The following is a 15936-nucleotide window of genomic DNA, read 5'->3' as shown; positions in this document are numbered from 1 at the left end:
ATGGTAAAAAAGTAGCGCTGAGGCGTTGTTTCAGTGTAAAACCAACGATCAAAAAACAAAACAAAAAATCGCAAAATTTGAACGCCAAGAAGGATTTTACAAGGCACATTCCAGAAATTTAACTTCTTCTGGTAACAACGAGAGAGACGGCGTGCTGATACACTTGTTGCCTGTTTTTATTATGTAAAAAGCTTCAAAAATCTCCCTTTCGGTCTGGTCCCTCGATTTGAACAAGAACGTTGTGTTGGCGCACCGGAGGATCCGTTCACTTTTCGGAAGTGTTCGCGATATATTTTTTTTCTTGGATGAAAAAAAAAACCGTTATTCGGAGAAGCCATTATTTCATTGAACTTTTTTTAAAGTGCTAAGACCGTTCCTTTGGATCGCATCTTGCTCAGACACAGAGAAGCAATGCGCTGGTGCGTGTCTCGCACGTGTATACCAAAGACAACAGGGTCTTGAGTAGCGTTTAGAACGTACGTGAAGTAGTTAGAAATAAGCTCAAAATTTTGGGTAGTTCCGAGTGTGTAGTTTACGCCAGGTGTTTTTTTTTTTTCTTCTTTTTTTGCTTATATCTTTAGTGTGAGTCCATTATGGACAGAAATGTTAGTGCATGAATCGCACGGAAGTGAAAAAATTGTGGGGCCGAATTCGGAATATGTGGATTGTTTTAAGAGGGAAGCTTTGACTTCACGGCCTGTGTTTGACTCGCTAGACCCCATCCAACCGTGGTTTACGTGTCGTCATTTTGCAGCAATACAACTTCAAGGTTTTGTTTTAAACAAAAAGAAAAAAAAAACGTGTTTAGTACGTATTGCTGTCGAAGTTACGGAGATAGGTAACTAAATTCTGTCTTGCCGAGGGCTGACTACGAAAAAAAGGGCGAGAGACAGAGAGAGGGGTAAAATTTTGCAAAGCGATGCGGGGATCATGGCGTCCGGTAGGCGTGTCGCTCGGGCACCACCGACCAGAGAGAGAGAGTGTGTGTGTGTGCTCGTGTTTGCCTAGGAAGAAGGCCGCAAGACGCGAGTGCTGGAACCCCAGCTGCAACGGGTCCTCGGCCATCTCCTCGACGCTTCGGGCAACAGCTGGTCACCCTCAGGTCGAATCTCTTGGTGGCGGAGGAGTCTGTTACGTCTTGGCCCAAAATTATTCTTGGCCCAAACGCCACCTCGAGCCGCAACACTACGTTATACCGGCGTTCCTTTAAACGCTCGTTGAGGCACCTTCTGCTTTGTTCCACGTAATTTTTCCCACACTTTAAAGGAAGGTTATAAACAACCTTACCCTTACATTCAACCCTTACATTCCCTTACATTCAACAAACGGGTCCTGGTGTTTCTTTTTGCACATGCGCTTCTCAGACAAGCCTGTCCTGGTTACCCTTTCTTTTTTGCATTTTTGCATTTTTGCATTTTTGTACCCTTTTTATACACGTACCAACTAGGACGCGGCGTGTAGCTAACGCCTTTTGAATGGAACGAGCCGGGTTTTCGCGAATTATTACAAGTACAGTTCGATTATTGAAAAAGGAAGGTGACAGACAGGTTCTAGGAAACAAGGCACATGAGACGATGCAGTGATTAATCCGTGCAAAGCTAGAATTTTGTACCCAGAGTTGTTAAAGATTCACTAATAGAAGATGATGGAAGCGACGAATATTTCTACTCGATTTTCGAGACAAGAACGGTCACTGTCATAAAACTACGGCGGCTATCGTAATAGCTGGTTTGTTTTATGTAGTCCAAAGACTGAGCTTTCGATTGATGGTTGTCTAGACTCTCGACACATGGCGTAACACTGTTCCTAAAAAGACATTGTTGAAACACAGTTGTGCCAATTCACGTGGCATCTTGATAAACCCAAACGTAACCGTGCTGAATCGTCGGAAGCAGCGGCCGAGTGGTTTCATCGCACGCCCCACATCATGCTGGCAGCGGTTCACTTCCGTAGTATATTCTTTAGAGCCACATAGGACCTCGTTCCACAGTTTGCCACCAGAGGGCATAAACAAAAAGCGTAAAATTGGATATCTTGTCGGGGTTGGAAGTTAGCCAAAGATCGGTAGGCCGGTTGGCTTTGGGAGCCCACGATAAAACCACAAATTAGACAGTGCCGGGTGATATGGGTTGGCCCTCTTTTGAAGTTAGAGAAGCACAGAGCAGAATTAGTTTTGAAGAAAGACTGAGGGACATGGATGAAAATAAATGGGCGGCTAAAGAGCACAAGTATCTGTACCTGAAAACCGTGGACACAGAATGAAGGAAGAGGTCAAGAAAGTTGGCAACCAAGTACAGGGTAATTGAAAGTGTAAATAGGCAACCAGGAGTCATCAGAAAGAAATGACAGAGACAGCGAATTGGATGCAAAGAATGGAAACAAAAAAGACCATGGAGGTTTACAACAATGGGTGCAAAGAAATTGGAAGGAAAAAATTTGCCGCGTATCTGCGTGCTTCGCTGCAAATGTCGTCGAAAGACGATAGTCTTCTGCCGGTCGTACTACATGAGTGCTGGTCTGATCCGCGGCCACCCGTGATGCTGTTCTCGTACCATTTCCGTCGTGGCATGAAGGTTTGTTTGAACAGATTTCATTTTACCGCATTATTTCATCAAGCAGCCATTTATGTTTTGCTCTGCCTCAGACAGCGCTTCCTTTATGTTGAATCGGCCGCATCTGGCTGGCATTGATAAAATTGAGGAGGCGCTGCGTGAGACATGGACGCGATCTGGCAATACATCGGGAAACATGAGCTTGTGCAGAGGGTTTCCTTCCTCCATGGCAGAGGGCGCTCGTCGGCGCGCAGTCGGGGAACGTCGTTCGTCGGCGCGCATAGCATGGCATTTTCAGCGCAGCTTAAGAAACTAGGGTCTTTAGAGTTACGTATCTATGTATTTTCTATTAAAGGAACACACCTCCTAATACTTATCTAGTGATGTTGCGCCTCAGATATGCGTAATATTTACTTTGTGATCGATAACGTTCACAAGTATGAACAGCCGTACCAGTTTAAGTAGTGTGGGCGGTAAGCAAGTGGTCCAACTTTGGCCGGGTGGCTGAATCGGGTGACAGACAGACAGACAGACAGACAGACCAAATTTTCAGCGTTTAAGTTCCCCAAGAAAGACTATCGTCTTTAAAATCTATACGATAACACAGAGGGCAGTGCCTTGCTATTTGAGGCTCCAGCTGGTTGCCTAAAGACCAAAACATTCCGGAGCAAATATTCGGAACTAGATGACGCATGTGTATGCTGCAGCAAACATTCGGAGACCACTCAGCACATCCTAATGGAATGCGAAGGGATTCACCTAGTGAGACCCGTAAGGAACGTACACCTTCCAGATTCCTTCCAGAACGTACACCGCTTGGATTTAAAGTGGACGCAAGCATAAACCAGTCAGCAGTCGAGATAAGCAAGATACGTTTCGAGTATTGGTGGAAAAAAACCCGGGAAGAGACTGATACGACCGGATCCATAACAGGCATAGGCAGCGGTAAGGTAGATAGAGAAGAGATGTATACAAGAATGCTAGAAGTAAAAGCAGTGATAGCACACCTGAGTAACTCAAGTAGGCGATTTGTCCCCGCCCCATTTCAAAGGGGATGCAAATAAATCATCATCAACAAGATGAGTGCTAATGTACAGGCTGCAGCAGAAATCCGGAGGCCATTCAGCACATCCTAATATAATGCGAAGAGATTCACGCAGTGAGACCCGTAAGTAAAATTTTGGGTTTTACTTGCCAAAACCACGATCTCATTATGAGTCACGCTGCAGTGGGGGACTCCGGAAAATATCGACTACCTGGGGTTCTTTAACGTGCACTAAATCTAAGTACACGGGTGTTTTAGCATTTCACCCCATCGAAATGCGGCCGCTGTGGCCAGGATTCGATCCCGCGACCTCGTGCTTAGCAGTCCAGAAACATAGCCATTAAGCCACCACGCCGGGTCGAGACCCGTAAATAACGTCCACCTTCCAGAAGCGCTTGGATTTTAAGTGGACAAAGCATCAACCGGTCAGCAGTCGAGATAAGCAAGAGATGTTTAGAGTATTGGTGGAAAAAAACTCGCGAAGAGACTGACACGACCGGATCCGTTACAGGTGGTACAAGGTAGATAGAGAAGTTTGAGGCAGAAAAAAAAGAAAAAGCTTAAGGAAATGTATTCAAAAATGCTAGCATGAAAAACATGTATAGCATACCTGAATAAATCAAGCAGGCTAGGTGACTATTTGTCACAGCCCCGTTTCAAAGGGGGTGCCAATAGATCATAATTATCATCAAGTCGCGCAATTGCCTTTCTGTTTTTTTTTTTTTTTTTTTTTTTTTTTTTTTTTTTTTTTGATGGGGGGAGGCATGGGCGCTCAGCAGGCCAGGGTAGGTAGTAATAAAAAATATTCCCTAGAGGAACCTCAGACTAGCCTCACCGTCAATAACAGAAAAAGGAGGAAAAACATAAAGAGAGCTCGCTGTGCAATAGGCTATACAGGGTGTTTCACCCTTCACCCTTGGGCCAAACTTTTAAAATATGCAAATTCCACGTAGCTAGACAGAATAAAGCTAATTTTGTTTGTCGTCGCTTAGAGAAACTCAGATTAGTTGTTGCATTTCGCCTAATTACATATTTAGTCTTCATTATTTAATCAACTTCTCAAATATTATAATTAGATGAAAAGTGTCAATGAGAATTGTAGAGCAACATGAAAAACTCCCTATACAGCTTTGTGTTGCTCAATACGTGCTACATAATTTTTTTTTTTTTCCGAGCGTGAAAGAAGCCCCGAATACACGCAAAATTGCTGTGCGACTGGCCGCTCGAGGCACTTTGCGTGCATTCGCGGGCTTGTTTCACACCCAGAAAAACACTTTTATGTGGCAGGTATTGAGCAACAGAAAGCTGTATCGGCAGTTTTTCATGTAGTTCTCCAACTTTCTCATTCACACTTTTATTCTAATTATAATAATTCAGAAGTTGCCTAATTAATTAAGACTAATTATCGAATTAGGTAGAATGCAAAAAAATATTTTGAGTATCTCCAAGCAACGGCAAACAACATTACCTTGCTTCTGTCCAGCTACGTGGCATATGCATATTTTTAAAGTTTTGCCCAAGTTACGTGAAACACAAGCAGAACTTTTTGTTGGGCTAGTTGGTGCATGTTACTAAATTATTTAAAGCGCCAAACAGACAACACAAGAAGAGACACGGACGAGCGCTTACTAACAACTGATGTTTTATTGAAAGAAACACACAATATATAGGCATATCTGGCGGCGTAACTCACACGTTGTCGAAATTCACATGGTAACCAGGCAAAATGGCGATAAATAGATTGTAAACGATGGTGAAACTCGAATAAAAGATGACATATGCGACAAAAACACGTGGTGTATAGAGCCACAAGACCATAAAAGATAATGGTTAAGCGATACACAAAACAGCGCAGTAACCCCCTTAGAAAGCTAACGATTAAGACTTTTTTTTTTTTCCCGCGCATGCAGGCGGCGCATCAACGTTCTTAGTTCTAACCAAGGGCTTCTAAAAATGACAGTTCACTTGTATACAATATTTTTGACGGTTCGCTGACGCACTCCAGGCCCTTCCTTTTAATGTGGAAGGCTTCCTTCAGCTCACGGGCAACGCTGTCTCGACTTCTCTCCAGGACAATGCTATCTCTTAGGCGAGGCTTGCACCCGCACTCTTTGCAATGGATGGCCAAATTGGATCCAGTCCCTTTCTCTAGTGAGCGTTCATGCTCTTTTAGTCGCTCATTTAAACATCGCCCCGTTTGTCCAATGTAAACCTTTTGGCATGAGAGTGGAATTTGATAAACCACCCCTTCCTTGCAACTGACAAGTGGATCGGTATGCTGGGTGCCGCAGGTCGTGCGTTTTGTATCTTGGTTGTTGACACGAGCGCACAATTTAGCAAGTTTATTCAAAGTCCCGGTAGTTTTTTCAGCCCCTTCAAAACTTGCTAAATTGTGCGCTCGTGTCAACAACCAAGATACAAAACGCACGACCTGCGGCACCCAGCATACCGATCCACTTGTCAGTTGCAAGGAAGGGGTGGTTTATCAAATTCCACTCTCATGCCAAAAGGTTTACATTGGACAAACGGGGCGATGTTTAAATGAGCGACTAAAAGAGCATGAACGCTCACTAGAGAAAGGGACTGGATCCAATTTGGCCATCCATTGCAAAGAGTGCGGGTGCAAGCCTCGCCTAAGAGATAGCATTGTCCTGGAGAGAAGTCGAGACAGCGTTGCCCGTGAGCTGAAGGAAGCCTTCCACATTAAAAGGAAGGGCCTGGAGTGCGTCAGCGAACCGTCAAAAATATTGTATACAAGTGAACTGTCATTTTTAGAAGCCCTTGGTTAGAACTAAGAACGTTGATGCGCCGCCTGCATGCGCGGGAAAAAAAAAAAAAAGTCTTAATCGTTAGCTTTCTAAGGGGGTTACTGCGCTGTTTTGTGTATCGCTTAACCATTATCTTTTATGGTCTTGTGGCTCTATACACCACGTGTTTTTGTCGCATATGTCATCTTTTATTCGAGTTTCACCATCGTTTACAATCTATTTATCGCCATTTTGCCTGGTTACCATGTGAATTTCGACAACGTGTGAGTTACGCCGCCAGATATGCCTATATATTGTGTGTTTCTTTCAATAAAACATCAGTTGTTAGTAAGCGCTCGTCCGTGTCTCTTCTTGTGTCGTCTGTTTGGCGCTTTAAATAATTTAGTTACGTGAAACACCCTGTATAAACATACAGTGCGGTAGAAAAAAAAAAGGAAATGTGGTTAGGAGATTGAAGAGGAGTTAAATAGAGAACAAATAGGTGTGTATGTGGGTACAGAAACACACCTTACAGACTTAGAAGAGCCACCAGTGACTGAGAATTATGTTTGGAAAGGGTGCAACGGCGATAAATCGGACAGAAATGGAAAGAGTCGGAATGCTCATACATCAGGAAACCAAATGAGAAAGAGTAAATTCAAAGCGTCAGGAGAATCGTTGGTTATCAGCCACAGTGAGCGGAAAGAAAACTTGGCTGGGCGTAAGTAACGTACTTGGACGGGAAAAAATTGCTAAGAGATGAATCAAGAGTTAAAGGAATGCCTAAGTGTGCATATTAAGGGTTTCAATGCAGAAATAGGTGACATGAATGCCCACATACAGGATTCAGATGGTTATACGGACAACAACGGGACTTTAATGCTAGACCTCTGTGAACAACGTACCCTCGTTATCGTGAATCCGGGGCCTAAATGCCATGGCCAGATCACATGGGGAGGCGGAAATAGACAATCGGTCATCGATTACTGTCTCATGACAGAAGGAATTTATGATAAGTTGAAAGAAATGGCGATTGACGAGGAAGGGTATAGCAGCATAGGGAGTGATCATAAACGCATCATTTTGAAAATGCGATATGTAGTTGGGAAAGAGAGCAAGGAACGAAGAATGACCAGTCCAAATTTGAACGATGAACAAATAGCAAATATAGCCACAAGAGGCCAGAAATAACTTGACAAATGGCCAAGCAAGGAGTGGGAATATGGTGAGCTTCTAAGTGTAATGGTGAGAGAAATGAGGAAAGAGAAGCAACATGCTTGTTGGAAAGGAAAAGGGAAGCCGAAAAGCTGGTGGAACCGGAAGATACGGGAGGCGATCGATGAACAAAAGAAAGAGCGTAAGTTTGGGCGAGTTGGTATTCCATGTCTTATACCTTTTAGCGCACGAAAAGGGACGAGACAAGATGTACGACGCGGAGAAAGCGCTAACTTCCAACAATCTTTATTCTACGAAGCACTTCACACATATATAGTCAACAGACAGCAGCGCACGCAAGCGCATATGTACTGGTTTTTTGAATACATGACGGCAACGTGACATGTGTAATGGAAAAGTTGAGATCGAAGATGGAAAAGGTAACATAAATAGCAAAAACATTTTTTTTTTTTTTGGGGGGGGGGGGGGGTTGTAGCTGCAAGATTAGGATGCAATCGTCATCACGCCACCCTCTGTACCTTGTTTAAAAAATCTAATTCTTTTTTTTTTTTTTGAAAGATCAATTGAAGGCGCGCTAACACAAGCATTCCCCAAACTAGCGATCTTCGCCGCTTCAATAATCTCACGTGTTGTTTGCATTGGGCTTCTTCCTATCACAGGGCACTGCTTATAAATGGGACTGCACCCATGCTTTCTGCAGTGAAAAGCCAGATGGCCCACTCCTCCAGTTCGCACGTTATTTGCGTGTTCACGCAGCCTATCATTTATGCACCTTCCCTTTTGGCCGATGTATTTTTGCCACACGACAAGGGTAGCTCATACACGATATTGTTCTCACAATGAACATGGCCTTCCTTGTGCTTTGTCTGGCAACGGAGCCAACGTTTCGACAAGTGGACTTTTCTTGTTAAGGCGATATGTGCTCTCCTCGGCACAGTATATGTAGGTAGGGTTCTTCTAAAAGGAGGAGAAGGTAAGGCGGGTGGAAGAGGTAACGAGCGAGAGTGTGTTAGCGGCGAGGGTGTAGAATTGAAAAGAAAGATAATGCACTACTGATAGTCGGTGGAGGAATTTGAGGCAGCGCCGTGTGTTAGCCGGTTGAGGTGCATTGTAGCACGGCCGCTCGATGAAACGCACGAGGTGCGGCCTGCCACGTCGCCCGAAACCGGTGTGAGGCGCCTAGTTCTCCGCGCCACCGCTGCGGCTCCCCTGCTCGGGGACACAGGCGCGCGCGGGTGGGAGCGTTCCTTTGGCTGGGTCCGCATACTCCATGCAGCGGCCGCGCTTACATTTGATTGACGCGAGAGTTGTGCTTTCTGTTTGCAAAAAAGGAAATCTCAATGCTGCCTGCAAGGATACCAATATACCAGGAAGTAGGTATTGGGCCGCTAATGGGCTCAAATAGGCGCCAACGACGCACCTTTGCCGCTGGTTTCGAGCCACACGACCATCGTTCAAGAGAACTGGCGTATTATTTATTGAGCGGCAGAACTGCTTATACAGCTGGTGCTTTTGTTGAGTGTGCCGATTTACTTGTCTCACTTGATGTGCTTGTTTGCTGGTTAAAAAATAATAATAATAAACGTAAAATGAAACTTCTTACAAATGCGTGCGTAATGGCATAGGTACGGATAACTATATTCTGCTAGATTTCTTTAGTTTCACTTTTCTGGGTGAATTGGGTAGGATGCAGTTTACAACGGATCGTACATTCAGCCACATTGACGATGTGTTTTAGCACCTTTATGTAAAGACGATGCAGTGAACAAAAAAGTTTTTCAGCATGAATGCTGCATCGAATGGCGAGAAAAAATATCGAGGGAGGCTGTGTCAAGTGTTTTCTTTATTTACAAGATGTGAAGTTAAGGAAAAGCGCCTTGTTCAGCAGCTTTAAAATCGTACTACCTTCCGTGACAGAGGCTTGTAGGCGAGTTTTAACCGTTCCACAGTTTCATTCAGGTCCCCGGCCCAGTTCGCCAGTAGCGGCCGTAACAATTTGCTTAGAAAAATCTTGCACACTTCCTCGGTGTGGCCTTGATCCTCCCTGTCGCACGTCAGTTCCCGAGATTTTACAAAATGTGGCAGGAGTGTTGAAACCAAGAGTCGGCAAAGCTTGCCACTTCGCCTGACCTCGGGGCACTTCATCACTTTTTTAACAAAGATGCAGGTCAGCTTGCAGAGACCAGTTATTTGCATTGTCGGGTATTTCAGCGCTCCGTGGTCAAGGTTTTTTACCAACCCGTAAACTTCTTCAGTTGGCTCGGTCACCTGCATTAAGGTTTTGCAAGACTCGCATGGTACCTGCAAAAACGCATAATTGACAGGTTTACATTACCAAAAATATAAATCGACGTGTCATAGACACATAAACAAATGACTTGAAACATTCATGACCGGGATCACTGAACTCTTCGAGGATTAAAAGCCAGCTAGAACTTTCTTAACATAAGATGAAATGCATTCGTACCTTCTCCTCGCATACACGTGCAAGATAACCAGCCAAGTAAATAAGTGGGGCGATCTCTAGGTCAGCTTCTGCTCCAGACCACAATTTTACGAAACCGAGCTCACTCGCAAGTTCCATGGTAGCAAAGTTGATGACATCTGGAAGGGGAGCAGTTTCGTCGCCCACGATGGCTTGTTTGAGTGCTGTTTTCATCTCAGAAGTGGTAGGTGCATTTGCACTCTGTGCCGCCTGCAGGATTCCAACCTGGAAACGTTAGATATGCATGAATGTATTTTGCATTGTTTTGTTTTTGTAAACAGTACCTTCAGAAGTTTCTCCGCCGTGAAGACTGCAGCTCTCGCATCGACTCTGTCATTTCCGCCGTTAAACTGCCTAAGGCTGCTGAACAGCGATTCCACAGGGTCGCTATTTAGGCCCCGTGTGAGGACGTAGCGGAAGCTGAAAAACAAGCAGTTTATTATGCACGAGTAAACAAACACACAGCTCAGTTAATTGCACAGCTGCGAAAATGCTTACTTGATATGATCAAGGAGGTACTCAGTCAGTGCTACTGTGACTCTCGCAATATTGTTTCATTATATTTCGGCTTCTTGCTGCAGTAATTGCATACTTGGTTTTTGATAAACAGAGCATTTTTATCCCCTTCATCTGCTGATTTCAGCAAGTCCACAAAGTCCTGGATTTCTTTGCTCTGATCATAGTCTTGAAGTCGCTGCCTCATTGCATCATGCTCTGCTTGCAGCTTCTGAAGCGCCTCTTGCTGGCGTTTAATTTTCATTTTGAGCCGGTGCTCTATCCTTTTGGCATCATCCAACACGTTCACGAGGTTCAGCGTTGTTTCACATGCTTTATCGACAAGCAAAACACTTTCGGAGCACTTTTCTGTTGACGACTCGATGACAAGGTGTTGTTGGTCATCGCCGTCAGAAGAAAAAGAGGTAGATGCACTTACTATTGTATCCTGCTCCAATTTCTTACGATGAGCCACTGCTTCTTCCTGTGCATCAAAAACATGGCCACAACCGCTTCGACGCCGCTTCCGCCCTTGTTTTTGTCCATTTTCTTTCCGCATGTACTCCGGATAGTTTGGAAAAACAGTGGGAACAGCTGTTGGAAGCAAGAATTTTAGCTTCGTTGACTTCTTATAGTCACCGTCGGTGAAGTGAAGCGCACACACCAAAGACCGGTCACTCGGCTCCCAAATGCTTCCTTTGCCACTTGTTCCCTGTCGCGAAATGTTTTTAATCCATGCTTTACGGCGTTCTACGTCGCACGGAAACTCATGGTACCGGATTAAAGGATATTTTCTTGCGTTAGTAGTACACAGCGGCACGCAACAGTTGCGCGGCATAGCGCGACATGCAACACGACAAGGACCTAGACACTTGTGTACTACCACGTGGGCGGACAAAAGGCGTGCAAGCGAGACGAGAAATCACTCCGACGCACACAGAAAACTCTTTCCACACTGATTCCCGGCGCCTACCCGAACGGGGAGCTGGCCCGTAGCAGTGGCGCCACCCCCTAAAAGAGCGGCGGCAACTGTCAACTTTCGCTTCACAGCTCCGCCCATACTTCGCCGCGCGACGTGGCAGGCCGCACCTCGTGCGTTTCATCGAGCGGCCGTGATTGTAGGTTCCTCTTTTCGTGGAAGGGGCCTGGACGACGAGGGGGGGGGGGGGGGGGGGGGGCGGTATCTTCTCCGCTGAAGGTCAGTGAACTATCGTGTCTGGCAGCAAGAATAAAATTAGCGGCAGAAAAATTGTGCTTGTGCAAAAAAAAAAAAAAAAAAAAAAAAAAACGGGCGGGGGGGATATACAAATAAAAGAAGGAAAGGAGTGAGTGAAAGCAAAGGGAGGTTGGAATATTATTGACCATCGAATAACTCAACAAAAAACTAAGCAACTCAATGAAAAATGTGGTTGATCCCTCTTATATAGGAATCGGTATAGAACACGAAAGTGAAACGTGTCTTCACAGAAGTAGTGTAATGTTTATTGCACATTGATATATAATGTCTATTGGTGTTTTGTGGCTAAAGCGCCCTTAGGCGTTGATGCACCCACGCTGACGCCTGGTGGCACGTCTCCTCCATCACGACTACCAACGTCGATGACCATGAGCAACCGTCGTGCATATGGAAGCTGCACTACGCTGCACACGCTAGCACAACGCGAAAGACGAAGCACGTAACTGACACACTAATACAACGCGCAAGACAAAGCACGTAACTGAATCGTCACCGAGTCAAATCAGCGCGTACAGCGCGTCGTAATTGCAGCCTCCGCGATCAACTTCAGAAACATTTTCAGAGCTAATTGCGGAGGCCACGCTCCGCTGTGCTGAGTACGGTGAACGCCACCTAGGTGGCGTTGGTAGTGCTTCTTGATGCCAGCGTCCCTTCGAATGCTGGCATCGAGGCGTCGTAGTGCTGAGACCACCGAAGCGTTCACTGTCGGTGCGCGTTAGTGTCATAATGCAGTACTTCTCTTTTCTGCTCGTAGGCGGCGGTACCGCCCCGAGCAAGAGCGCGGGTACACGAAGGAGTGTTAGATATATAAGGCGCGTCTGTGTAGCTCTCTGCAAATGTGTTTGTGGCGCAATGGGTTAAACGCTCGGCGATCTATCGTCGCGGACCGAGAGGTCGTGGGTTCGATATCCAAATTTTGCATGTTTGTGGAACTTTTTCTTCTGGTTTCTTTCTTTGTATTATGTTCGTGTACATTATAAGAACGTCACATCCGTGACGGAAATACGTCAGTGAAGTCTTGGTGGACCCCAGCATAAAACACTTTCGTGTTAAAAGAACTAAGTGCTGTGGCCTATGCTTTGAAGTTTAGCATAGCGAATTGATTCTAAAGATCCCTTTGAAACGTTTACGCCTATTGGTTGCAACGTCTTGAACTTGTGGATGAGGTACGATTCTCTATATTTTCTGTATCGCGCAGAACGAAAATTTGACTGTAGTATGTAGAGTTTAAGTTCATCAAAGTTATGACCTGATTGGTTGAAATGCTTGGCGACGGCTTTGGGAAGCTTTTTAGCTGTGTCCGCGCGATGTCCGTTTAGCCTGATGTTCATTGATTGTCCCGTTTCACCGATATATTGCCTCTTACAGAAGGAACACTCAAGCAAATAAATTATATCGGAGCTAGTGCAAGTAAAGCTAGTATCCACTTCGTATGTTTAGCCATTTGCGGTAATTTTAATTTTAAGGTCACTTTGAAGGTGCCTGCAGGTTTTGCACCTGGGGCGAGAACATGCTTTTACAACGGGGGAATGGTGTTGGCTGACTTTTGCATACACCAACATGACTTTAATGTTTCTGCTGCGGCGATAGGTAGCCCTTGGTACATCCGGGAAGGCTTTTTCTCAGACGCTCGTTACTTGATAATATTGGGTGGCATTTTCGTAGGATGTTGCTTATGTTTGGCAGGGCATTAGAATATTTTGTTAGAAAGGCTGGTGGTCCGTCAGGTTCTGGTGTAGGTTGTTTCTTAGCTAATGCCGACTGCATCTCTAATCTTGACGCAACGTCATAAGCCTGGTCGAGAGGAACTTGTGGATGGTTCCGTTCTGCTAGCGTTACTTTAAGGTCATTTAAGTGGTGGATATAATCGTTGTCTTCGCTACAGATTCTTCTTATTCGTTTCGCTTGTCCGACAAAAATTCCTCGCTTGCAGTGTCGCGGGTGATGACTGGTGTAGTCTAAATACTGCTGGCTATCCGTAGGCTTCCAGTAAAGTGTTGTTCTCAGTTTTCCATTTTCTACGATATGTACACCGTCGTGTCGAGGAAGCTGATCTGACTAGGAGAGTGGTGAGCAGTAAACTTAATACTCGGGTGAAAGCGGTTGAAGTCGCTAATTAGGTCGGTTAGCGCGTTTGTGCCGTGTTCCCACATTATGAATCATGTCGTCAATGTAACGCAAGTAGGTGTGGGGTTTTAAAGGGTATGATGTTATCAGGTTTGCTTCGAGCTGTCCCATGAAAATGCTGGCATACGTGGGAGCGATAGGTGTTCCCATCTTGTGCCGAAAGTTTGCAGGTAGCGAATAGAATCAAATTCGAGTAGTTGAGCGTGAGAACTAACTCGAGAAGTGATAGGTAAACTTCAAGAGCGTGCGCTTGAGGATTGACTGCGAGGGACTTCGACATGGCTTCAATTCCTTCCCTCATGGGTATTTTAGTGTAAAGAGCATTAACATTTAAAGTTACTAGAATAGCGCGGTCAGAGAGGATTTGGTTAGTCTTAATCGAGTGGATAATTCGAAGGAAGTGGGGCGTATCTTAAACAAAATATGGTAGGGTGGTTGGGATGTTTGACAGATGGTGATTTAAGAATTTAGATAGTGACTCGCTAGGTGTGTTGTTATTTGGCGCTATAGGCCTGCCTGGGATTTCTGCTGTAAGTATTTCTTCTACGGGAACCTAATGTATTTTATGAAGAAGGTAAAAGCGGCCGGCTTCTTTGTTATTGGGCATCATGAAGAGATATTCAGACTGGGTGATTAGTTCCTGGGACAGCAGCTGCGCTATGGTACTTTGCACAAGGTTGCTGTAAACTTAAGTTGGGTTAGAGTCGAGTTTTGTGTAATAGGCGTGGTTGCTCAGTTGTTTGAAGGCCTCATTTTTGTACTTTTCTATGGGCCAGATTACGATACTGCCGCCTTTATCTGCTAGTTTTATTACAATATCCTTTCTTTCCGCGAGTTCTTTAAGAATTTTGTGTTCAGCGGGAGACAAATTTTCGCGCTTGCGGCAATGCCGCGTTGACTCTAGAATTTCCTTTGAGATTAGTTTTATGTATAGATCAAGGTCTGGCCACTGTGTGGCTTCCGGTGTCCACGTGCTAGGTGGTCTCAGAGAGTCTTTATCATGTTTTCCTAAAAAAAAAAAAAAAAAAAATCCTTGATGCGCATGCGTCTTGGGTCAATATCTTTGTGGAGTTCATGCTCATTCACTGCGTTTTTCGTGGGACAAAACGTTTGACGACGTTTGAGGAGATCAGCTTCATCGGGATTTAAACTCTGTGATATGTCTACTAGAGCACTGCACGGGCTCGGGCTTACCCGAAAGCCCGGGCCCGGCCCGGCCCGTGGGCTGGGTCGGGCCGGGTAAGGTAGTTTTTTCACGGGCTCGGGCTGGGCTCGGGCACGGCATGTGCTTTTTGACCCGGGCCGGGCACGGGTATTTTGACGCGGGCCCGGGCCGGGCTCGGACTTTCTAGTGATGTGCATGTAAGGTGCAGCGAGTTATCCTCGCGCGTCTCGACTCTGAAAAAGCTGTTGCCCCGGCGCAGCTGGAAGCTAGCAGTGCTACTCCTGTGTACTTCTCTTTTCTTCTTCCGTCGTATTTTTTGCTGTTTGAACAGAATGTAAAAGTCCAGAAAGACCGAAGTCACCTCAACCCAAAGGATGCCTTTGTATTCCTTACCTAAATCAATGTAATTAATGCTTTCAGCGCGATGTAAGCGCTTTAGCGACTTGCTGATTCTTCAAAAGCGAATTGGTAAAACAATGACTGGTTAGATAAGATAATTCGTCACGCGGCTGAAGTATGGCACTGCGTCCATCCATGATTGCACGCATATTCTCAACCGGCCGCCTAGCAGCAGCGCATTAAGGCCGTTTCACATGGTGCGATTTTGCAGTGCGATTTCCGTCGCATGCGACGAAAATCGCAGGGCCGATTCTATGATTTTCGGCTGCGACCAACCGGTTGGTCGCAGCGTCGCAACGTCGCAGCAATCGCTGCGATTTTCCGTCGAAATTGCGCCGAGAGCTATTTCGCGGTCTCTTTTGGAAAATGGCGGCGGTCGCTCAACGCAACGTTTATAGATACTTTTTTGTCTATTAATGTTGGCTCAACAAGCCTCGAACAGTGCAACTAATTGAGTGGAACCTTGTATTACGCAATCGGTACGTAACATCAGCACCGACACGCGAAC

At 45.4% G+C, this 15936-nt stretch overlaps 2 protein-coding genes across 2 annotated transcripts in view; one reads left to right on the top strand and one right to left on the bottom strand.

Moving 5' to 3' along the window:
- The window catches only part of LOC119449342 (prolactin-releasing peptide receptor), a 73230-nt gene that overhangs the window by 6331 nt on the left and 50963 nt on the right, over positions 1-15936 (top strand). The window lies entirely within an intron of this gene.
- On the bottom strand, positions 8934-10532 carry LOC119449352 (uncharacterized). The gene is made up of 4 exons (XM_049664591.1): positions 10504-10532; positions 10290-10425; positions 9988-10230; positions 8934-9821 (listed from the first exon to the last, which is right to left on the bottom strand). Exons 3-4 carry the CDS (start codon positions 10177-10179, stop codon positions 9411-9413), a joined length of 603 nt encoding a protein of 200 aa, XP_049520548.1. The 5' UTR covers positions 10180-10230; positions 10290-10425; positions 10504-10532; the 3' UTR covers positions 8934-9410.

The sequence above is a fragment of the Dermacentor silvarum genome, chromosome 1, assembly GCF_013339745.2.
Source record: "Dermacentor silvarum isolate Dsil-2018 chromosome 1, BIME_Dsil_1.4, whole genome shotgun sequence".
Classification (NCBI taxonomy): Eukaryota; Metazoa; Arthropoda; class Arachnida; order Ixodida; family Ixodidae; genus Dermacentor; species Dermacentor silvarum.
The sequence above is the reverse complement of the archived record's forward strand: the minus strand, read 5'-3'. Positions and strand labels throughout refer to the sequence as shown.